This window comes from Mustela nivalis (assembly GCF_964662115.1).
Source record: "Mustela nivalis genome assembly, chromosome: 17".
Lineage (NCBI taxonomy): Eukaryota > Metazoa > Chordata > Mammalia > Carnivora > Mustelidae > Mustela > Mustela nivalis.
In genome coordinates, this window is record NC_139036.1 from 61,120,722 (window position 1) to 61,143,164 (window position 22,443).

At 61.4% G+C, this 22,443-nt stretch overlaps 1 protein-coding gene and 2 long non-coding RNA genes across 4 annotated transcripts in view; 1 reads left to right on the forward strand and 2 right to left on the reverse strand.

Moving 5' to 3' along the window:
* LOC309850933 overlaps nucleotides 1-22,443 on the forward strand; it is a 1,194,231-nt gene that overhangs the window by 1,052,243 nt on the left and 119,545 nt on the right. The gene's annotated exons all lie outside the window — the stretch shown is intronic.
* ACTG1 (actin gamma 1) lies at nucleotides 11,603-14,491 on the reverse strand. Its single transcript, XM_082705501.1, has 5 exons — nucleotides 14,346-14,491; nucleotides 13,645-14,013; nucleotides 12,923-13,361; nucleotides 12,565-12,746; nucleotides 11,603-12,475 (listed from the first exon to the last, which is right to left on the reverse strand). Exons 2-5 carry the CDS (start codon nucleotides 14,005-14,007, stop codon nucleotides 12,332-12,334), a joined length of 1,128 nt encoding a protein of 375 aa, XP_082561627.1. The 5' UTR covers nucleotides 14,008-14,013; nucleotides 14,346-14,491; the 3' UTR covers nucleotides 11,603-12,331.
* Nucleotides 15,918-19,373, reverse strand: LOC309850928. Of its 2 annotated transcripts, none has more exons than XR_014304532.1 (3): nucleotides 18,966-19,373; nucleotides 18,721-18,865; nucleotides 15,918-18,490 (listed from the first exon to the last, which is right to left on the reverse strand). It is a non-coding gene; the product is annotated as an uncharacterized lncRNA (long non-coding RNA). The 2 variants fall into 2 exon arrangements; XR_014304533.1 differs by having other exon boundaries at nucleotides 15,918-18,132; nucleotides 18,237-18,865.

Sequence of the window (22,443 nt, forward strand, 5' to 3'; positions counted from 1 at the left end):
GAGCCTGAGCCACTGACCTTAGGGGACAAGGAGGAACCTAGGGGCGGTGAGTCGGCACGACATAGTGGAAAGCAGTTTGGGGACACGTACGAAGAGCCCACAGATGGGCCCAGGAGCGTCACCTGGGGGAGCCTCCCTCGAGGATGGTGGCGGGCGCGCAGGGAGCTTCTACCGCTCAGGCCATCACAGCGAGGTGGCTTTTAACCCTAGCCCGCGGGGGCAGCTGACTTGTCCGGCGAGACACGTTCGCGAGTATGTGATCACCCGGGGACACGCTCACGTGCCCGTGGCTGTCTGGGCAAAGCGCGGGGACGCGTGATTCACCGAGCCCAGCCCCCGAGGCCGGCCTGCTGTTCGCTTCGTTGGCAGAAGGCGCCGAAGAAGCTCCCCATTTTAGCAGAAATTTCTCCCCGAAAATTAGGTGAAGTCCTCAAATGTCAACGCCCTTGGAGCAAGCTCCAGCTTGGCTGGCTGAGAGGGTCGGACGAGTGGACACGGCCAGACAAGCTCATAAAGTTGCAGAACCGGGAATTGCCTCCAGTACGTTGTGTGTGATAGAAACTTAGAGCCGCCTCGGAACCATCGGGGAGCGGCGGCGGACGGTGGGTTTCCACGGCCCAACACCGCCCAGCCACAAAGAAGGTGCCCCGCGTGTGTGGGCGTGGAAGTCACTCGCGTGCGGATAGAAGGAAAGTCAGATCCTGGAGGAATGTGTCCTTTAAATCCTAAATATCCTGAAAATAGGTTAACATGTGCCTCGCGAAGCACAGAGGGCACTCCGGTGTCTGGTCACCGCGGGGTGACTGGCTTGGGGTGTGTCGTCCTGCCATCAGCAACCAGGGCACTGGAAAGAAAAGAAAATACGCAGCAACTTTTGGAAGACATTGGACCATAGACTGCCCAGGACTGTGAGATCCCTAAGAGAAGAAAGGCGAAGACGCAGGGCCTACAGCTCTCTTGCCTTTCTGCTGGGAGGTGCTCTCTGGACTGAGCCACGGACACTGGGCTTGGGAGAGGCTTGGAACGAGCGGAAGTAGCTGTGCAGAGGACAAGCTCCGGAAATATGCACAGACGTTCCCTTAAGGGTTTTGGTAAATTTTTTATTTTTTATAAAGATTTTTTTTTTTTATTTGACAGAGAGAAATCACAAGTAGATGGAGAGGTAGGCAGAGAGAGAGAGAGAGGGAAGCAGGCTCCCTGCCGAGCAGAGAGCCCGATGCGGGACTCGATCCCAGGACCCTGAGACCATGACCTGAGCCGAAGGCAGAGGCTTTAACCCACTGAGCCACCCAGGCGCCCCTGAAATAAATAGAATCTTAACAAAAACAAAAACAAATTAAGACAATTAAGGAAAAAAATTGGTAATAAATAGTATGCCCAACCAGCTACATCAACACTCAAACGTTGACCTAATTAATGTTTACAGAACACTGTACCCAACATGGCAGAATGAGCATCATTTTCCTTTTTCTTAATTAATTAGTTAATTATTTTTTAAAAGTATGCTCCACACCCACGTGGGGCTTGAACTCACAACTCTGAGTGTCGCATGTTCTACTGACTGCAGATCCCCTGAACGTCCTTTCCAAGCGTACCTAGAAAATGAAACAAGTTTGGGGCCCCTGGGTGGCTCGGTCAGGCAGGGTCAGGTCGTGATCTCAGGACTGTGACCTGGAGCCCAGCTGGGCCTGGAATCTGCTCGAGATTCTTTCTCTCTCGTCCCCTGCCCCGCCCCCCCAAAGAAATTAAGATTGAGCAAATTCTGGGTTATAACGCCAGTTTTAATAAATTCAAAAGGATTGAAGTTACATAGATTATATTCTCTGATCTCTACAGAATTAAAGTAGAAACAGCCATAAAAAAATTCTGGGAAAATTAAAAATATTTGGAAGTTAACAACATATCCCTAAGTAACCCATCGATTATAAAATCACAAGGGCAATTAGGACATAGTTTAACCAAATGATATGGAAAACACAATGTATCAAAAATTTGGAGATGAAACCAGAACAGAGCTTAGAGGGTAGATATAGTTTTCAATGTTGATATTAAAAAATAATAAGGGTCCGAAATCAAATATATATGTCTCTATTTTAAGACCTAGAAAAAAGAAGAACAAATTAAATCCAAAATAGAAGGAAAAACAAAGAAAATAGCAAAAATCAATGATATAGAAAATGAATACATAATAGAGAAAAATCAATGAACGCAGAAGCTAGCTCTCTGGAAACCTCAATAACTTTGACAAAGCTCCAGGCCAGGAACACTGGTTTTATGGGCTGGATTGTGTCTCCACAACATCCAAGTGTTGAAGTCCTAACCCCAAGGCTTAAACGTAAAATGCAAAAAATATCAGACTTCTAGAAGAGACATAGAAGAAAATCTACACAACCTCGGATGTGATTTTCTGGACATAGCACCAAAATCGTGATGCACAGAAGAAAAAATGAGTTGGACCTCATTAAAATTAAAAACCTTTACTCTGTGAAGGACACTGTTGAGAAAATGAAAAGATAACACACAGACTTGGAGAAAATGTTCGTAAGTCACACATCTGATAAATGTCTTGTCTCCAAAAAATATAAAGAACTCTTAAATCTAATAAAATACAAGGACCCGGGGCACCTGGGTGGCTCGGCTGGTCAGACATCCTACTCTTGGTTTTGGTTCAGGTCATGATCTCAGAGCTGTGAGACTGAACCCAGAGTCGGGTCCGCGCTCAGCAGGGAGATTCTCTCTTCCTCTCTGCCTCTCCCCTCAGCTTGTGCGCTCTCTCTCCTTCTCTTTCTCTCAAATAAATAAATAAATAATAAATTCAAAAGGATTTTTAATATTAAAGATTAAATTAAAAATCTGACATGTCACCTCCTCAAAAATATTAAAAATAGAATTATCATATATATAGCCCTGAATTCCACTTTACCTAAAATAAATGAAAGCAAGGTCTTTTTATTTTTATTTTTTTTACTTTTATTAATTGGGTGCCTGGGTGGCCCAGTCAGTTGGGCGGCTGCCTTCAGCTTGGGTCATGATCTCAGGGTCCTGGGATCGAGTCCTGCATCAGGCTTCCTGCTCAGCAGGGAGCCTGCTTCCCCAACTCCCTCTGCCTCTCTGCCTACTTGTGATTCCTGTCTGTCAAATAAATAAATAAAATATTTTTCTAAAGATTTTTTATTTATTTACTTGACACAGAGAGATCACAAGCAGGCAGAGAGGCAGCAGAGAGAGGGGGAAGCAGGCTCCCCGCTGAGCAGGGATCCCGACTCGGGGCTTGATCCCAGGACCTTGGGATCCTGACCTGAGCCAAAGGCAGACGCCCAATGACTGAGCCCCCCAGGCACCCCTGAAAGCAAGGTCTTAAGGAGATATTTGCACACCTACGGTCACTGCAGCAACATTCACAACAGCCGGCAGTGACGTGGCGCGACTGTCATCTAGGAATGAATGGATCAACAAAGCAGGGTCCCTCCACACAACAGAACATTATTTATCCTTGAAAAGGAAGGAAATTCTAACACATGCTACAATAGAGATGAAACTTAAAGACATTTTACTGCGTGAAATCAGCCCTCACAAAAGGTTACTGTATGAGAAATCTTCTATACGAGGTCCCTAGAGCCATAGAAACAGAAAGTAGGGTGGTGGGTGCCAGGGGCTGGGGGAGGGAAGTGCAAGTTGTCGTTTAATGGGGGCAGGGGACAGGGTTAAGTTTGAGTTTTCAAAATGGGAAGAATTCTGAAGATCGGTGGCACCACCATGTACTTAACACCACTGAACACTTAAAAGTGGTCATGATGACATGTTCTACGTTACGAGTATCTTATCACAGTTTTTCACATGAGAGCACCGGGCTGCTGGCGAGGAGACCCAGGGAAGCCGTCCCTCCCGGCCGGAAGGCTGCAAACCGGTCCAGCCACTTCGGAAGGTAATTTGGCAGTTTCTTACAAAGATAAAAATAATGTCAGCATTCAATCCCATGCTCATGCCGCAGAAGTTTTGTCCCCCTGATCTGAAAGCCCTGTCCAGACAAAAAGCTCCGTAGAGATGCTTTATTAGTAATTGCCAAAACCCAGAAGCAAACAAAATGTCCTTGACAGGCACGTGGATACACGAAGTGCGACGGAAGGAGGGAGCTCCTGAGCCACACAGACATGTGGGCGGTCCTGAAGGGCATGTGGCTAAGTACAACCGGCCGTTCCGGAAAGGCCCCATGCTGTTGCCTCCATGACCGTGGCCTCTAGAAAAGGCAAAATGATAGAGAGAGTAAATAGACGGGTGATTGCCGGGGAATGAATTGAAGGCGGGTGGGGACGGAGGAGATGGAGCACAGAGCCTTCTTCAGGGTGAGGAGACTGTCTTCACCGCCCTGTGGTGATGGGTCCATGACACCTGCATTTGTCCAAACCCACAGAATTTTAGAGCAGACGAAGTGAGCCTATCCAAAGCCACCAGGAGGAGGGGAGGGGACACAGGGCTGAGCCAGGTCGCTGTGGAATGAGCGGGCTCTGTAAGACGGAGGGCAGAAGGAACGTCATGGGACCCGCACTGCTGTTGGTCAAGTTGTTCCCGTCAGTACCCATCAGGAATTCTTTTTTTTTTTTTCAAAGATTTTATTTATTTATTGGACAGACAGAGATCACAAACAGGCAGAGAGGCAGGCAGAGAGAGAGGAGGAAGCAGGCTCCCCGCTGAGCAGAGAGCCCAATGCGGGGCTCGATCCCAAGACCCTGAGATCATGACCTGAGCCGAAGGCAGAGGCTTTAACCACTGAGCCACCCAGGTGCCCCCCCATTAGGAATTCTGAAAGCAAGTCCCGTGCACTGGGACTGAGTGATTGTGTCGGAGGGTGGTGGGTGCTGGGGTCGGGTTTTGCATTGTCAAAGTGGGAGCTGACAGAGAAGCAAGGGGCAGAGTAGGTCGATCCGTGTGGTGTGGGTTAGAGGTGGAAACAGCAGTGGGAGCTCACGGTTACCTTAAAAGAAGCACAGGTGGCCGCCTATAGAAACGTGTGTGTACGTGCGTGTGTGCAGGGTCATGTGCACACATTCACCTCCTCACTCTGTCACCAGAGAGGGCCTGCCGGTGAGGACATCCCAGTAGCAATGAGCACACCCAGCCCCCAGACTTTGGTCTCTAATACCGTCCTCCAAGAACAGGAAGACACGGGGACGCAGCGGACTTGGGCCCGAGGCAGGGAACCTACGCTCCGTGTGGCGACAGGGAAGTAATCCGCAGCGGAGCCTCCCTCCGGATGGGCTCCCGGGGGCCAACGATGGGGCAGCGGAAGCGACGGAGTGAGTGAGGCGGCAGCGGGAGACGACCCGGCGCACCCGCGGACACGGAGGCACCCGCCGTCGTAGACGCGCGAGCGAATGCGTGAGTGGGGAGCACACGGGTCTCACGCGCAGGGGACAGGGGTTCATGTCGAGGCCCCCGACCCCAGAGGGTGAAGTGTAAGGGGGGCATGACCCCCCCAACCCCGGGGTGTGGGCTCCACGGCGTGACGTCCTTCCAGAGAGAACAGTACACACACTGGGGAGAATGAACACACCCCAGCCCGGGGTCAAGGCCCCGTCCTCGGTGACGGGTCCCACTGAGAACAGAGACCCCTGACGTGAGGCGAGGAGAAGGCCCTTCAGCTCTGCGGTCTTCCTCCCCAAACCCGTCGCCCGTCCTCACACGGTCCCGACGGAGGGATGGCCCCAGAACCCCCCCCCGCCAAGAATTGCCGGGCCCCCCAAAACCGGACGTGAGAGACGGCTCGGCCCCGAGGAGCCTGGGAGACAGGACGACCGGGGCGGAGAGAGGGGGTGTGACAGGAAAACCAGGGAGTCCTGAGCAGAGCGGACTCCGGCTACCGACCGCGAGCCAGGCCCGCTCCTGCTTTGGGCCGCGCAGGGGACGGCACGGGCGGGGGTGGGGGCTCTGCGCGGTCTCTGGGCCCTTCTGTCGATCTGGAACTGTTCCCAAGTTGAGAGCCGACTCAGAAGAGAACAGAGGAAGGAAGGGAGAGACGGAAGGAGGAAAAGGAACGCACGGAAGGTCGGGCTCGCTCGCGGCGCGGCCGTTCGCGGAAACGTGCCCTTCGCAGAGCGCAGGGACGAGGCGAAGGTCCCGGCCGGTGCCCCCGGCTTTCCCGGGGCGCTTCTGCCAATCCCTTTCCCTCCAGTCTCCCGAAGGCTTTCCCTTTGCGCTCAGACACTGTCATTTTCAGGTGCGGCCGGAAGTGCCGGTGTCCAGGCGCGGCGGCCCCTCAGCTCGGGCGGCGCGGGCCGGAGCCACGGGGCCTTTCCGGGCCGCGGCTGCCGACGGGGCTGTCCCCAGGCCAGTCCGAGGTGAGCAGCGCCGCGTCCCTGTGAGCCACCGGGAATGACGCGGCGCTCGGCCCCACCGCGGGGCCGCCTGCGTTTCTTCACCAGAGCAGAGGAGGCAGGACGGGGCGCGGGAGGCCGGCCCACCTCCAGGCCCATCGGGCCCCTTGTCCCGCGGGAGAGACGCAGCCCCTGCAGCCACCCCTGCTGGGCCCGGGCTGGGGGTCGGGGGGACATCTGAATTCCGCTGCCCTGGGCTCTGCGCTCGTCCGCAGGAGCCGGCTGCGCGTGTGGTCCGAGCCTCTTGTCCTCACCGGGCAGCCGCTCCGTTTCCACAAAGGATGAGGGGTGGGTGTGTGGGGGGGTCGGAGGCTGGGGCCGGGGGGTGCACCGGGCAGGAGCTGGACTAGTCCTGGGGCGCTCACCATGGCTGAGGCTTCGCCTGGTACAGGTCCAGCCCCTCGGGTGGCTCCCGCAGCCCTCCGGAGCCCCCTGCTCCTGGGACAGCCGAGCCCCGCCCTCCTCCCTGGGAGCCGGGTCCCTGAGTGAGGGTCTCAGAAATGCAGCCTTTCTCTAGTGCCCCCGGCAGGCACACCCCGAATCCCGGCTTACCATCAGCCTCTGCTTTGGGGAAAGCAAAGCTAGGGGAGAGGGAGGGAACAGGCAGGGCCAGGGCAGACCCCGGGCCGGGGAGTCCACGGCGGGCACCCCAGCGAGGCTGGGCCGGACCCCGGATGACACCGCGTCGGGGACAGCCAGCGGCTGTGAAGAGCCCACGGGAGGAGGACAGAGAAGGCCTTTCTGTTCTGTCCCTCAGACAAGACCTCCCTCCGGGGGCGGAGGGCCCAGCCATGGCTTTCGTCTGGTGTCTGCTGCCGCACTGGGCGCCGAGGCTGTGGCTGGGTCGGGGCAGAGGGAGCAAAGGCCTCTGGGAGCGTGGAGCTCAGCTTGGGGCCCGGGGAGACAGAGGCCCCTTCCAGGCCCCTCCCCGGCCTGGCCTCCGTGGCCACTGGCCAGTAGGTTCTGGAGATCACGGCATCCTGTAAGCGAGCTAAGCTCGGGTGTTAGCCGGCCCTGACACCCTCCATGCCCCGGATGCCCACAGGCTCCCCCAGCAGCCCGGCCCGGCCAAGGCCCTGTTTTGGCTCTGCTGCCCGGACTCTGAGCTCCAGTGTCTCCTGAGGGCTTTGTCTCACTGCCCTGGAGGCAGGGCCGAGTCCGCGGGCTCAGGAGAGTCCGACAGGCCCTGGGCACCTACTGCGCACGAGGCGAGCCCTGCGAGAGGGGTGGGAGCCCCGGAGAGCCCACTGCACTCGCCCTCCAAGAGCCCGCGGCACACCTGCTCGCGGGGCCACCGGCGACAGAGCGGCAAACGGCGACTGCCCTGAGGGTGCGGGGGAACCAGGAGCGCGGCTGGTGGGACCGTGAGCCAGTCGCGGCCACACAGATGGGGGAGGTCCCCCCAGAAAGTTAGAACTGCCGTGAGAGCGGGGATCGCACCTCTTGGCACGGGCCCGAATGAACAAGAAGCCCAGCTGTGCTCCCTGCAGCTTGGTTCCCAGAAGCTCAGAGGTCTGTCTGCAGGGGAGCAGACAGACGGACGGCCCTCTACCCAGACGGAGCTCCACTCCCGGAAGGACACGCTGACCCCCGCTACACCGCGCGGGCCCGGAGGGCGCTGCGCACAGTGGGAGATGCGGACGCAGAAGGCCGAGCGCTGTACGCCTCCCGACCACCAGCCTCGACCACCAGCCTCGGGAGCAGCCAGAGCCCCCCACGGAGCGTCCGGTCGTGCGGAATCCTACGACTCGCAGGAGGTCCCTTTTGTCTGCTTTTTCCTTCTGTCACCTTGTGCCTCTGGGTCACACCCGGGGACCTCTGCCGCACCCAATGCCTTGGGGCTCCCCTTCCGTGGTTTTCTGGGTCTTACATTTTGGTCCTCGGTCCGTATGGGGCTAGCACTTGTATACGGCATGAGGTCAGCGTCCGGCTTCCTTCTCCCGCACGTAGACACCTGGTTTCCCAGCACCGTTTGTCGGAAAGACGGTCCTTACCCCACTCGCAGGCCCTGGCTCCTGCTGGACACCACTTGACCACACGCGTGAGGGTTTCTTTCGGGGCTCCTCCTGCTCCTGTGCTCTGGCCTCTACCGGTTCACGCTGCACTGGTCACTAGGCTCTTCGGGAGGTTTTGAAATCAGGAAGTGGGAGTCCTCTAGTTTCTTCTTTCTCAAGGTCGTTTTGGGGCTATGAGAGTCCATATGAATTCTAGGCGGACTTCTCTACTTCTGCAAAAAAGCATCGTTAGGACTTTTACAGTAATTGCACCAAATCTGTAGATCACTTTGGATAATGCTGACATTCTAACAATATTGCTTAACAGTTCATGGATTTGGGGTATTTCCACTTATTTATGTCTTTTAATATTTCTTTTAGCAATGTTTATATTCTTTCATCTCCTTGGTAAAGTTAATTTCCACGTATTTTATTCTTTTTGATGCTATTATAAAAAACATAAATTTACATGTTTTATATTTTACCACAATTTCAAAAAAAAAAATCATCAGATGGATGGATGGATGGATGGATGGATGGAATGCATAGATCGATCGATCGATCGATCGATCCTATAGACCAGGGAGGGTGACAAATAATGCAGGCACGGACCTGTTGGGACTGGTGCACAGGGCACAGACGGGGCTGTGCAGGGGCCCCATGGATGGCCACGCAGGTGGTGCACGGCACAGCTCCAGAGGCTACCCCTCCCACTACCTGGTGCTGTATCAGGCAGGAGGGCCCCGGTTATGCTGCGTAACAACGGACCCCACAATCTCATTGACTTCCAGCAACAAGGATTTCTCTTTTGCTCACCCTGTATGTCCATCCAGGTTGGCTCTGGTGGCATCTCTCCAGCCTCTAGACTGATGGAGAAGCCCCTCTCTGGAATGCTGTGGCCCCAGAGCAGAAGGGAAAGAGAGCAGGGCCGCTCCCCCCTGCTTCCTAAGTTCCTCAAGCTCTATCACTGTCTAAAACATGTCCCATGGCCCATGATCAGTGGGGCGGGAGGTGTAACTCTCCAGAGAGGGGCAGCTTCCTGCAGGAAAGAGCCGCCGGGCAGCAGGGTATGAGGCTGCAGGCCGGCCCCGCTGCAGGAAGCCGTGGGGAACCCCTGTGTAGCAGCAGCAGCCCCCCGCTTCCCAGACGGAAGCTCACTGAGTTGGATGTCTGTGGCCTCTCACTACTAACGGTCCTGGAAGCCATCTCGTAGCCTTTCTAGTGCGAACCCTTGAAATGGTCTCTGTCCTCTACTGAAACACTGGCTGTTAGAGACGAATGGACCTTGGACTTGGAATTGCATCCGATGCATGCAATGTCTACCTCTTGCCTGGGGACACTGGCTCCAGGTCCCAGCGGTTACTGACCACCTGCTGGGCGTGGGGACGCTCCTTCCCTGCAGAAAGCTTGGGCACCCGCGAGCCTCCCGCCCCGCTCAGCAGTCCTTCACCTCTGCCTCCCTGTCAGGACACCAGGGTAGCTCTGAGTCCCCAGGTGGCCAAGGCAGTTCTCCAAGGAGGCATCCCTTCCGGAAGCTTCCATTCATTAAACTGAATGGTATTTAAGACAACGTTAGCCTCTGAGGTTTCATCTTCTACAAGTTGTCCGGTCGCATGCGTTCTCCCACGTGTCTGCAGATTTTCCTCCCTGTCTTGGTTCACGGCTCCGTGCACAGTCTGGAGGTAAGTCCCTGATTCTCCACTTACAAGAGCTGCGTCCCAGGTAGTTCTGCTGACTTTGTGGATGATGGCCTTCCTTGCAGAGAGCTCCCTTTTCTTCTGAAGAAGCAGGCAGAAACTATCCTTGTCTTGCTTTGGTTTTTCAAAAGTCATCCCAAGCCCCATCTCCTTTCTCAAAGTTCAGCATCTTGGTAGACTCAGAGCTCCTGAGAGAAATGCCAGACAGGTGGTTTACTGACTCGGGTGTCGGGGCCTCGCTGTGTCCTCATACCCGTGAGGAGAAGCCACGACTCTCCTGTGTGGGGACAGTAGAGGGACTGGCCCACCGGCCCCAACACCAGGAGGGCGGGGCCAGGACAGGGCTGATGGGGTGGCCCCCTTTCTTCTTCTGGCTCTAGGACAGAGTTGTCCCCTGCTCCCCCACCCAACACACATGGAGTCCTCTCTCCTCCACTGCCGGGACCCACGCACACCACAGACCAGACCTGGCTCCCACGGAAAGTGGGAAACCACACAGGGTGAGAAAGTAGTTGGGTCGTGCTGGACGCTCCCGCGGGTGGTGCCCGAAGAGGGGAGAGCCCGATGGAGGCCGGGGCTCTGGGGGGCCCCAGTCTCCTGGCTGACAGGAGACTCTCCAGAGCCTTCCGTCGTGAGCTCTTGGGTCCCCCTCTCCAAGCCGGACAGAGCCCACCCCCCCAACCCAGAGAGATGGGACCTAGGGAGCCCCTCCCCCCTCCCTGCTGATGAAACTTGCTTCCCAGCAGCAGAGGCCCGTCAGCCCACAGTGTCTTTACCCTTTCCAGTCAGTCCTTCCAAAGCCCTGAGCGTTCTCCAGCCTGCCTGCCTTCCTGGAAGCACCTGTGCAGCAGTCGGCGAAGCGTCCCACTCCGTCGGCCTTCGGCTCAGGTCTCAGGGTTGCAGGATCAAGGCCCGGGCCGGGCTCCTCCGCCAGCCTCTGGCTCAGGTCTCAGGGTTGCAGGATCAAGGCCCGGGCCGGGCTCCGCTCTCCCTTGCCCTCTGCCTCCCACTCCCAGCCCGCAGCCTCTTTCAAAACAGCGGCTCATTTCCTTGATCCAACCTGCATGTAGGTCCCTTTTCAATCTGAAGAAACGGACTCAGGCCTCCCAGTAGGAGCCCCAAACCTTCAACGGAGGCCAGGGGCACAAACAAGGGTCTTCAAGGTAAAGTTGGTCCCGTTCCCACCACTGGGGACCACCAGTCCCTGCTTCGGCGACTCAGTGGTTTCAAGACCTTCACAGCTGCCGCAGAGCTTGTGGAAGGAAGAACCCAAGTCCCACAACACCCACCCACGGAGGGAACCCAGCCCCGCAGGGCCCCAAATCCCCATCTAGAGAGCTCCCACTTCTGGTCTCCGCTCCGCTGGGAACCCTGGACACGAACCCGGCCCACGGGACTGAGGCTCCCCAGTTCCCAAGCCATGCCACGCTGCTCACTAGCCTGGATCCTTAAACCGTGAAGGACTCAGGCTGTTGGCCAGCCCCAAGCAGGGAGCTGTCCCCTTCCACACCCTCTGCCCCCCCCACAGAGGCCACCGGACTTCACTGCAGCACTTTTTTATTTTCCTCACACAATGACGCGTTGCTGGGGCCTAATGTTCTCACATGACAGTAGAAAACCAAAAATTTGTTGTCATCTCTTAAAGAATTGAGAATTGTGTACAAAAACCTTACATAAATTAAAAGGATGAATAAATTTACAGTTGTAAATGCAAACCGTTTTCCAACTCAAGGCAATTAACCCACGGTGTTCTGGCAGGAAAACATCGGGTAAGAAAGGAAAGTGGGTCCTAAGGCTCGGACCTTCCCAACCCTGTTAGACCGGCAAGACAGAAATGACAACTCGTTCAGGACTCTTGCCAGCCTCTAGAGCAATCCTGGAATAGGCAGCTCCTACACATTAATACCCTGCACAGATCAAGAACCTCACGGCCTTGCGGGTTCTCCAATCAATGGATTTCTCTTCCATAAACGTGTTCTCAACCTCAGCCACGAACTGACCGAGCCACATGTGCTAAGGGCTTAAATCAAAGATATGTACAGGGTATTAAACATATACCAAGGGAACAGTTAACTTGGATACAAGGTCAAGATCAGCAACAAGTTCTACAATCCAGTGCTGATATCAGATACAAGCTTCAAGGACAAATTTCTTTTCAAAGGCTGATTCCAGTTTCATGAGGCCGGCATGAGGTGTGCACATCTGCCGGGGCAACTGCTACTCCGGGTTCGCTCATGCAGCAGGTGCTACGCATCTGCCCGCAGTCCGTTTAGAAGCATTTGCGGTGGACAATGGAGGGGCCCGACTCGTCGTACTCCTGCTTGCTGATCCACATCTGCTGGAAGGTGGACAGCGAGGCCAGGATGGAGCCCCCGATCCACACCGAGTACTTGCGCTCGGGGGGCGCGATGATCTGTAAGACAGAGGACGCGGCTTGGAGTCCAGGCCGCCGGCTTCCCAGCGAGGCCTTGGAGCCCCAGCCCGCAGCCACGCTGGACTCACCTTGATCTTCATCGTGCTGGGCGCCAGAGCGGTGATCTCCTTCTGCATCCGGTCAGCGATGCCGGGGTACATGGTGGTCCCGCCGGACAGCACCGTGTTGGCGTAGAGATCCTTCCGGATGTCGACGTCACACTTCATGATGGAGTTGAAGGTGGTCTCGTGGATGCCGCAGGACTCCATGCCTGAGACAAAGGTCTCCGTTAGAGGGCACACGCCCACAACCCCACGGCCCTCCCCAGCCTCCGGGGAGGGGGGTGCCCTGCTGCCCCGCCGTTAGAGGGCACACGCCCACAACCCCACGGCCCTCCCCAGCCTGGGGGGGGGGTGCCCTGCTGCCCCGCCGCTGCCCCACACCTACCCAGGAAGGAAGGCTGGAACAGCGCCTCCGGGCAGCGGAACCGCTCGTTGCCGATGGTGATGACCTGCCCGTCGGGCAGCTCGTAGCTCTTCTCCAGCGAGGAGGAGGACGCGGCCGTGGCCATCTCCTGCTCGAAGTCCAGGGCGACGTAGCAGAGCTTCTCCTTGATGTCACGCACGATTTCCCGCTCGGCGGTGGTGGTGAAGCTGTAGCCGCGCTCGGTAAGGATCTTCATGAGGTAGTCCGTCAGGTCCCGGCCAGCCAGGTCCAGACGCAGGATGGCGTGGGGCAGGGCATACCCCTCGTAGATGGGCACAGTGTGGGTGACCCCGTCCCCAGAGTCCATGACAATACCAGTGGTGCGGCCAGAGGCGTACAGGGACAGCACAGCCTGGATGGCCACGTACATGGCTGGGGTGTTGAAGGTCTCGAACATGATCTGGAGAGAAGGCAAGGGGCTCCTTAGTCAGGGCCAGGGGCGCCGAGCCGCCCCCATGCTCACACGCTGCATGCAGCATGCCACAAATGTGATGTGTAGAGAAAAGAAAAGGTTGCAGGCAGAAACACAAATAAGAAACCTTGAGACTTCAGGGAGGAAATGCCAGGAGAGGAACAGAACCCTGGAAATATCGAAAGAAATACTTGAATTTCAGAAAATAAAGCTGAGCAGAACATGGTTTAACGAAAACAGATGGGCGGTGGTCGCATGGGGCAGCGCCTACCTGGGTCATCTTCTCGCGGTTGGCTTTGGGGTTCAGGGGGGCCTCGGTCAGCAGCACGGGGTGCTCCTCCGGGGCCACGCGCAGCTCGTTGTAGAAGGTGTGGTGCCAGATCTTCTCCATGTCGTCCCAGTTGGTGACGATGCCGTGCTCGATGGGGTACTTCAGGGTCAGGATGCCCCGCTTGCTCTGGGCCTCGTCGCCCACGTAGGAGTCCTTCTGGCCCATGCCCACCATCACGCCCTGGTGTCGGGGTCGCCCGACGATGGACGGGAACACGGCCCGGGGGGCGTCGTCCCCAGCGAAGCCCGCCTTGCACATGCCGGAGCCGTTGTCGATGACGAGCGCGGCGATCTCCTCTTCCATTGCGGTCTGCGTGGACACCCGTGCGGTGAGCCGAGCCCGGCCGCGAGGGTCCGCCGCCCCCCGCCGCCCCCGAGCTCCGCGGGGAGTAACCGCCCGGCACCCGGCCTCGGGCGGCGGCGCGACCCGGCCTCTCCGCACTGCGGCCGGCCCCGCCCCGCCCCCCCCAGTCCCCCCGGCCGGCGCCCCTCCGTGCACCGGCGGCCCCCCCCACCCCCCGCGCAGGCCCGGGCCCGCCGACCCCGGGGCCGTCCGGCCGGGCCCCTCGGGCAGGAGGCGTGGTGCGGACACCCGCACCCGGTGCGGCGACCAGGGCCCGCGGCGCCAGGCCGGCGTCTTACCGGCGGAGGTGGCGGCGGTGGACGCGAAGGACGAGCGGGAGGAGAGCGCGGAGCAAGGGCCGGCGGCGGCGAGTGAGACCGAGCGCGGCCTCCCCCGCCGCTATTTAAGCGAAGCGGGACGCGCGCGCGAGCCGGCGGCGCGCGCGGCCCCAGAACATGTCCATATATGGCGATCTTTCCGAACGCCGGGCGCCCATTGGCTCGCCCGGCCGGGACACGTGGGGCCCCGCGCCCGGCCCCGCCCCCCGCCCGCACCGCCCCCAACGGCCCCGCCCGCGCCGCCCCCGCGCGCTCCGGACCCCGCGCGCGAGACCCCGCGCGTACTCGCGCGCGGGCGGGGCGGGCAGGAGCCCCCCGGGATTCGCGGGCCGGGCTGCGGGTCGGACGGGCCGGCCCCGCCCCGGGACTGCTGGGCTGTGGGGGAGGGCCCGGCTGCACCCCGAAACTGCCTGGCCCAGGGCTCGGCCGCGCCCCAAGCCGGGGTGTGTCCCCGCGGCCCGGCCCCACGGGTGGGGGGCTTTGCCCCCGCGCGCCCCCTGCGAGATGCACCCCGAGGCTCCGCCGAGAGCGCGGGCTGCGAAGGCCGACCCTGGGCTGGGGGAGGGGCGGGCGGAGGGACCCCCGCCGGTCGCCCTTGCGGCGCTCTGGGTTCCGCGGCCGGTGGAGGGGGGGGAGCCCCAAGGAGTCGTGAAATCGTCTCGGTGACGAGGGCTAGAAGCCGCCTGCCCCCCCCCCCCGCCCCGCGCAGGTCCCTCCTGCGCCCGACGATGGACGGAGGAGGGGGCGCCCTGCCTGGGGTCCCAGGCGGTGCGGAGACGGAGGCTTCACCGCAGACGCGGCCGACGCTTCCTGCCTCTCCAGCCGCAGGCCTGAACGTCCCCGGGCGCGGGCTCCAGTCGGGGTTTGGGGCCACCCCCTCCCACTGCGGAGGGCCTTTCTAAGCTTCTGTGTGCGTTATGAGGAAACTGAGGCAGGAAAGTGAAGTTTTGTCTGCCTGGACCGTGGACTCTCCCCTGGAGTTGGTGGGCGCCCTCCTCTCTGCATTTCCCATGCCAGAGAGAGCCAGGGCCGCAGTAGGTTTGAGGACCCCTACCCACAGGCCGCCCCACTGCTCCCCGACCCTGAGTGGCCAACAGGCCGCCCCGTCCCTGCTGCCCAGGACTGTGTCCTTCCGGGTGCGGGGCGGGCCCTTTTCCCCAGGAGCCTGAGCTGGAAGACCTGTCAGCCAAGGCAGGGTCCTCGCTGCACCTGCTGGCGCCAGTGCTTTGGATACGCCCAGAGGGGAACGAAGACTATGATTTCTTTGGGATGATTTGTAGGCTTTTGGAAGTGCTCAGAATTAGACGTTGGAGGGGGCATGGGGCAGGGCACCCACGAAGAGGGGCGGTGGTCGGACCAGGCCCAGTGAGGCAAGGGACTCACGCAAGGGGAGCTCAGCTCGACCCAGGCAGGTGTCTGATGGCGGGGTGGGCCTCCCCTAGAGCCCTGCGGGGTGAGCCGGTGGCCCTGCCTATGGAGGGGGACGCTGGACCCAGAAGGCAAAGCCGCTGCCCAGCTCACCTGAGGACCGCAGTGCCCCAGACGACAAGGCCACCCATGTCCCCAGGCCTAGCTGGGTCCCCGACTCCCCAGACTTTTTTCCTGGGCGCGGGGCAAGGCTGCTGTCCCTCGGGTGTGTTCCGCACTGTGGGAGAAGCCCGTGCTGGGCCTCGTAAAGCCCATCCACGCTGGGGGCCACTCGCCGTGGGCACCATCATGGCCTGCTCAGCCGCCAGGTGGGGTGTCTGTGATGCGAGGATGACTCCCACTTGGGGGCCCCAAAATGTCACACAGGACATAGGGAAGGTGGGAAGTCCCAAGGTCTCCACGTCCTGTGTCCGCCAGCTCCGCGACTGCACTCAGGCCTCTGACTGCGGCGGGGGGGCACCTGCCCGGCCTCCAGTCCCGCCGCCCGGCCCTCCTTTGTCTGGTGGCTCGGAGGGGCGGCCGCTGATGGGGACAGATGGGGAGGGAGCAGACACCCGCAGACCTCCGTCCCCGCCCCGCTTCCTCCCTGCGCACCTTGCAGTCCGCCGGGCGCCGGGTGCTCGGCCCCGGGGTCGCGGAGGTGAGTGGGGCGGGGCCCGGGAGCCCCGAACTCCCCCCGCGAGGCGCGGCGCCGGGCTGCGGGGGAGGGGCGGGCGCTACTTCCTCTTCCGCGGTGTGTCACCGGCGGGGGGACGGCAAGGTGCGGCCGCAGGTGTGCGGCGGGGGGCGGCGGCGCGCGCGGCGCGGTGCGGCCATATTTGGCGATTTGGGCGCCGCGGGAGCCCCGCCCGCCGCCCGGGAAGCCGCGGCCCGGGCAGCCCCGTCCCCGCCCGCCGCCGGCCCTGAGTCACCGGCCGGGCGGGGGTGGAAGTAACGGACGGGGGGCGCCGGGCGCGCTCCTCGCCTTATTTAGTCAAGGAGGCCGCCGATTGGCCGGCGGGACAAAGGGGCGGCGGCGGGCGGCAGGGGCGGGAGCCGAGGGGGCGTCGCCGTCCCCCGCCCCCACCCCCGGCTCCCCGCGACCCCGCGGCTCAGCGGCAGGCCCCGCCGCGACAGTGGGGGTGGGGCTGCGTGTGGGCCCCCCCCCGCCCCCACCGCGGTCCGGTGGCCGACGGGGGCGGGTGCGATGCGGGGCTCGCTGCCCCGCCTGGGAGCAGGGGAGTGACCGCCCTTCTGGGAAGCAGCACCGGAAGCCTGGGACGCGTGGACGCGGTGGGGCCCTGCTCCAGGTAGAACTGGGCCCGCGGGCCGGGCGCCGGGGGAGGGGGAGCACCGCCTTCTGCGCTGTGATTTTTCTGTTTTGCAACTGGGCAGTAGGAGGCCTCGCCCAAGGTCACCTCGGGGCTGTGCTCTGGACGCTCAGGGCCGCCCCCACCCCGCCGCCGTCCCTGGGGAGGGGACGCTGAGGCCGGGGCAGCCCCTGGCTGGGGCGAGCAGGGAAGCTCTGGGCAGGAGGGAGAGAGTCTGCACTTGCTGTCCTGCCCAGGAGCGGTGCGTCCTTTCCGTCTTGGGGACAGAAACTTGAGCCTCGGAGAAACGACGTGATTTTTTTTCTAGCTCATTGCTGGCTTTGGGGGATTTGGGATTTGTGAGTTTGCTGCTCCCACACCTGCAATGGCTGAGGAAGTAACGGGGCCGGGAGGTGGCCTCACCTTGCCAGTCAGTAACTGTGGTGGGACTTAGCGCTCCGGTCCTTAGTGCTGTCTGGCAGCCCCACACCAGCCTGCCCTCTCCCTGCTCCGCAGGACCTCTGCACCTGGGAGCAAGGCCCCCACCCCCACACACCCACTCTGCCTCACCCCCGCCTGCCTCCCACCGCCAGCCACCTCCTACCCACTCATCCCTTGTTAGGCAGACAGGCTGGGTCGTGGGCCACCGCTCCGGCCTCTGCGGCTGCTGTTCCTCCCACCTAGGATGCCTGTCCTCCACCCAGACGCAGTGTGGGATCCTGGGTTGGGTCCCGGAACGGAGGAACCAGGGAAGCCCAGGGAAGTGTGGAGTTTAATATCAAGTGCCAGAGTTGGTCTCAGTGACAGAGGAGCCATGCGGGCTAGGTTGGAGGGAACGGAGTTACACGAGGGAAGCAGTGCGGACCGTGCAGCAGACAGTCTGCGCCACGTTTCTGTAAATCTAAAGTTGTCTCAATAAAAACTTCACTTTAAAAAACCCAAGGAAAACCAGTTTCTCTGTCTTGGGTCTCTGTCTTCTCCCAGGGCTGTGGACAGATCACATGCGCAATGATGCTTCCGCCGCCCAAAGCCTGCGGAGAGGCGAGGGGGGCCGGCTTGAGCTGCATGGGTCCTGAGGGCTGTCCTGGTAGGCAAGGCCGGCAAGGCCGGGTTCCTGCTGGCTTGGCCTAATTACCTCTGAGTTCCAAGTCAGAGGGCGAGGTCAGAGCCACATACTTCAGTGTCTGGACTAGCACCCAGCGGGGCTTGCTCCCCTGCCAGCGCTGGGCACACTGAGGCACAACTGGAAGGGAAGCCATGTGGTGGCTGGTGATGGGGTCACAAGCACCCTGGTGTGCAGTACCTGGTGCCCAGGTCTCAGGGCCGCCACTCCGTCCTGCGCCGGGAAGCCCTGGGCCAGGCCTCCATGCACCATCAACTTCTTGCCATCTGGGGAGGTACCTCAAATGTATGCTGTGCTACAGGTGGGGAAGCAGGCTCGCGGTGTGGGGGGTTGGGGGTACAGAGACCTCCCAGGCTAGGAGTTCCACACCACCCCTGTTCCCGCAGAGGAGGGTTCCAGGCTTTTCAAAGACAGGCCCTGGGGGAGTTTTATCTCCCCACCCTGGTGTAGCAGGAACCACGGAGGGTCCTGGAAGAGCAGGGGGTTGAGTCAGGACCTGGGTTCTGGGCCAGGCTCCGTCCTGTGCCAGCTGGGGCCTCCCCATGCCTCAGTTTCCCTGGAAAATTGGTCTGGGGATGTGAAGGTAGAGTGGCGCATCAGAGGCTCTGAGGCTGGCGGTCCTTCTGCACTGGACGATGGGTCTAGGGACAGAAGGCCACAGGGCAGCCTGGTGAGTCTCCCTGCCACACCCGCCCCCCAGGCCCTCTCTCTGTAGGTTAAGTTTTTGGCTGAGGCACTCACTCTACACCTCTGGTGTCGACCCAAGATTCCTGGGAGCCATGGCCCTTGACAGAGCAGCTGGCTCTTGGCTTTGCTCCTGAGGGTGCATGTCCAGGCCTCGCTTCCCTGGGCTTCGGCAGGCAGAGAGATGCGCTCCTGTACCAAGGTGGGGTGTGGCCCCGACGGGGGGGGGGGGGGGGGCAACCCGTAGCGCTCAGACTCCCTGTTCCCCACCTTTGCTGCACTTGCTGCCACGAGTAATGATGTCTCCAATGGGGCAGGCCCCCGCCATAGCTGCCTCCCCCAGAAGTCACCACTGTCCTCTGGACAGAGTTCTTACTCTCCTGTGAGTGGCACCCACAGTCTGCAACCGGGAAGCCAGGATGAAGCCAGGCAACAGCCCACTGGCCCGCTGTCTGTCCTGCCGGCTGTCTGTCCTGCCGGCTGTCCGCTGCCCGCTGCCCCGCACTGGCCCGCTGTCTGTCCTGCCGGCTGTCCGCTGCCCGCTGCCCCGCACTGAATGTTGCCCGTCAGGTCCCTCTGCTCTGGGTGCTGGAGGCCAGACCACACCCCTCACCCACCACATGGCTGGATCACTGCTCTCCAGCTCCAAACCAGGGCCCGGCCCTTCCTCCGCCAGGAAAGCTCCTCCAGTTGGTTGCCTCTTCCCTGCAGGCCTCCAGGCCCTGCGCTGGCCTCAGGTCCCCTCCCCCTCCTCCTACTCACTGTTTGTCCTCACCCTCTGCTCCAGAGTGTGGAGTGTGCTCCCAGGGCACAGGGGGGAAGCCAGTGTCCCCTCTGCAGAGAGCATGAAGGGAGGAAGGCAGAAGGAATGGAGAGGGCGGGGCTCACAGCCCTGGAGGGACCTTCCCTGAGGGGCTGGCCCGCTGGCCCCCTACCCTGACCCCGTGTGCAGAAAGGGGGCCATGTCTCTTGGGCCGAGAAGGAAGGGAGCCGCGAGGTCCGGTCGCCCCCTGGGGCGCTGTCCTCGCATCCCCCCCCCCCCCCCGCGCTGGTGACTCTCGGGGGCCGCAGGGGACAGTGCTGAGGTGCCAGGTGACACGGCAGGGCACAGAGAAGGTTCAGGCTAGCCCTGTACCTCGCGCTCTGGCCCCGGATTTGCGGAGCGCGCCCTGCCGGCCGAGCTCTCCCGGCGTAGACGAGGTCGGGGCCCCGCGGCCGGTGTCCCCACCCCCAGGACGCCTGGCGCCACTCCGAGGACTAGGAGGCGGACCAGGGCGGGAACACCGGCGGGAGGACGCTGCTCTGGGCGCTCCGTCGTCCCCGCCGCTGTCCCGGGGCCTGGCGGAGTGGGAGGACGCAGGGCCAGGCTGGGGTCGCGCCGAGGCTGCGGACCGGCCTCCGGGCCCTTCGCAGCGGCCTCCGTCTCCCGCCGCCGCTAACGGGGGAAGGATCGCCGCGTGCGGGGGGCGGGCCCGGCGAGGGGCGGGGCGCGGCGGACTAGGCCCCGCCCACCCGGCCCTGGGCGAAGTGCGCGGCCGGCGGGGGGGCCGTGGCGGGGCGCGGGGGAGCCCGGGGGGCGGGCCCGGGGCGCTCGCTCGCTCGCTGACCGCGCCCGCGGCCACGGGTCCCCGCTTGGTCAGAGGGCGGTGCCCGGGCCGCCCAGCCCTCGCGCCCCCCTCCGCCTCCGGGCGCCCGGCCCCGGCTCTCGCTTTCCCCGCGCGCTTGGAGGTCAGCGCCAGGGACCCCAGACGGGAAACCGGCGGGCTTGGAGGCCCGAGCCGGGAGCCGGCGCCGCGCTCGGCGGTCGGCCCGGTGCTGTCCCCGGGTGCGCCGCCAGGGGGGTCCCGCCAGCGGGGCTGGGCCAGGAGTCCGCGCGGCACCTGTCTGCGCCAGGAGCGGCCCGCACAGCCGCGGACCGGGCCGGGGAGGCGCCCGGCACTGCTGGCCAGCCCCTGAGTCACTGTCGCCAGAGAGCGATGGGAGTGGCCGGTGACCTCAGCCGGTGCTGACGCAGGGAGAGAAGGTGGGATCCGGGTCGGCCGGTACCGGGGCACCGGGGCACCAGGGGCAACGGGAGAGGGCAGGGCTAGGGCCCTGACTCAGCCAGACGGGGTGGGCCCACCGTGATGTCCAGGGGCAGACAGGACCCGCGGAGGGACCCCAGAGCCCGGGCAGACCTGGACCTGCTGCGTATCTGTTGGACACACGGTGCTCGTGCCCAGGGGAAAGGGCAGTGGGCGTCCAGCTGCCATGCCCCGTCTCCTTCCTGGGCGCACTCAGTTATTGCCACAGCTAGATCCACCCCCCCAGGCAAATGGCCACTGATCACCAATTCAGAGAGAAGGAAGGGGCTCCAGGTCACACCCCAGGAAAGGGGGAGCCAGGATTGGAGCCTGGGACTCTAAAGCCAGCTGGTTGCTCACCCGGCTAGCTAGGGGAGGCCCGTGGGGTGGGGGACACAGGGGTGACTTATCCCACTTCTCCAGGGGAAGTCCAGGGCTGTGAGCTGCAGGGCTAGCCCCAGGAAGGGGGTTGGGGAGCTGGACCACCACGGCCACAGAGTGACCTGGGGCTGGACGGCAGAGGTGGGGAAGGCGGGGCGGGTCCCCAGACGGCCAGGCTGGGCTCACGTCCTTCCAGGGGACGACAGACGATGCTCTTGGGTGTCGCTGTGGTACCTCCGCCTTCCTGGGTGACAGGTGGGTCGGCCCCAGCACATGTGTCCACAGGGGCCTGTGAGGGTGAGTCTTTGCTGGGAGCCCCCCGGCCCCCCGGAGCAGTCCTTACCCACCTGTAAGCATCCGCAGGGAACCTGCCGCGCAGCTGTGCCGAGCGCCTCCCCCTGGCCCTTCCCGCAGACCCCCGGCGCTGGGAGGGACTGAGCTGGGTGGGCGGCCCGGCTGGAGAGGGGCAGGCAGGGAGCCGTGAGTGTGGTTTTGGGTGTGCGCACTGCACACCTGAATTCTACCCTACCTGGGAGGGTGGTTGGGGAGGGAGGGAATTTCCTGCGGAAAGTGTGCTCTTGGGGGCCCCCCGGGGGGCTCAGTCATAAGTGTCTGCCCCGGACCCTGGGATCTATTCCCGCATCAGGCTCTCTGCTTGGCGGGAGCCTGCTTCTCCCTCTCCCTCGGCTGCTCCCCCTGCTTGTGCTTCCTGTCTCGCTGTCTCTCTCCCTCTCTGTCAAATAAATAACTAAATAAGAAAATGTCCGCTTGGATGTCGAAGGCCTGATTCCCTGTCTCTTGCTTAGACGGCTCTTCCGGGGAAGTGGGTGTCGTTTGAGTTCTGGTCCAATATCCAGGTTGTTTCGCGCTTCTCCGTTTTAGGCCTTTCTCTTCATTTCCGCTGCCATGATATCTTGGCGCTTCTGGCTGGGCTCTTGCTGGAGTCCCCTTCTTGTCCCGACAACGTCCAGCCCCACGCACAGTGGCCTCGGGAGATTTCTTACATTCTTTCTTTCACAGTTTCTTTCCCCCTTTTTATTTTTCCAGGTTTTTTTTCCCTTTGGGACCTCTGATAACGGGGTGCCGTGTCT

Bases quoted from the DNA above. Each gene is read 5' to 3' on its own strand.
- ACTG1 (XM_082705501.1), bottom strand. From the start codon at position 14,007: ATGGAAGAGGAGATCGCCGCGCTCGTCATCGACAACGGCTCCGGCATG. The intron at 13,362-13,644 runs GTAGGCGCTGCC...CCTTCTCTCCAG, and splicing joins ACCGCGAGAAGATGACCCAG to ATCATGTTCGAGACCTTCAA. The intron at 12,476-12,564 runs GTGAGTCCAGCG...TCTGTCTTACAG, and splicing joins CCAGCACGATGAAGATCAAG to ATCATCGCGCCCCCCGAGCG.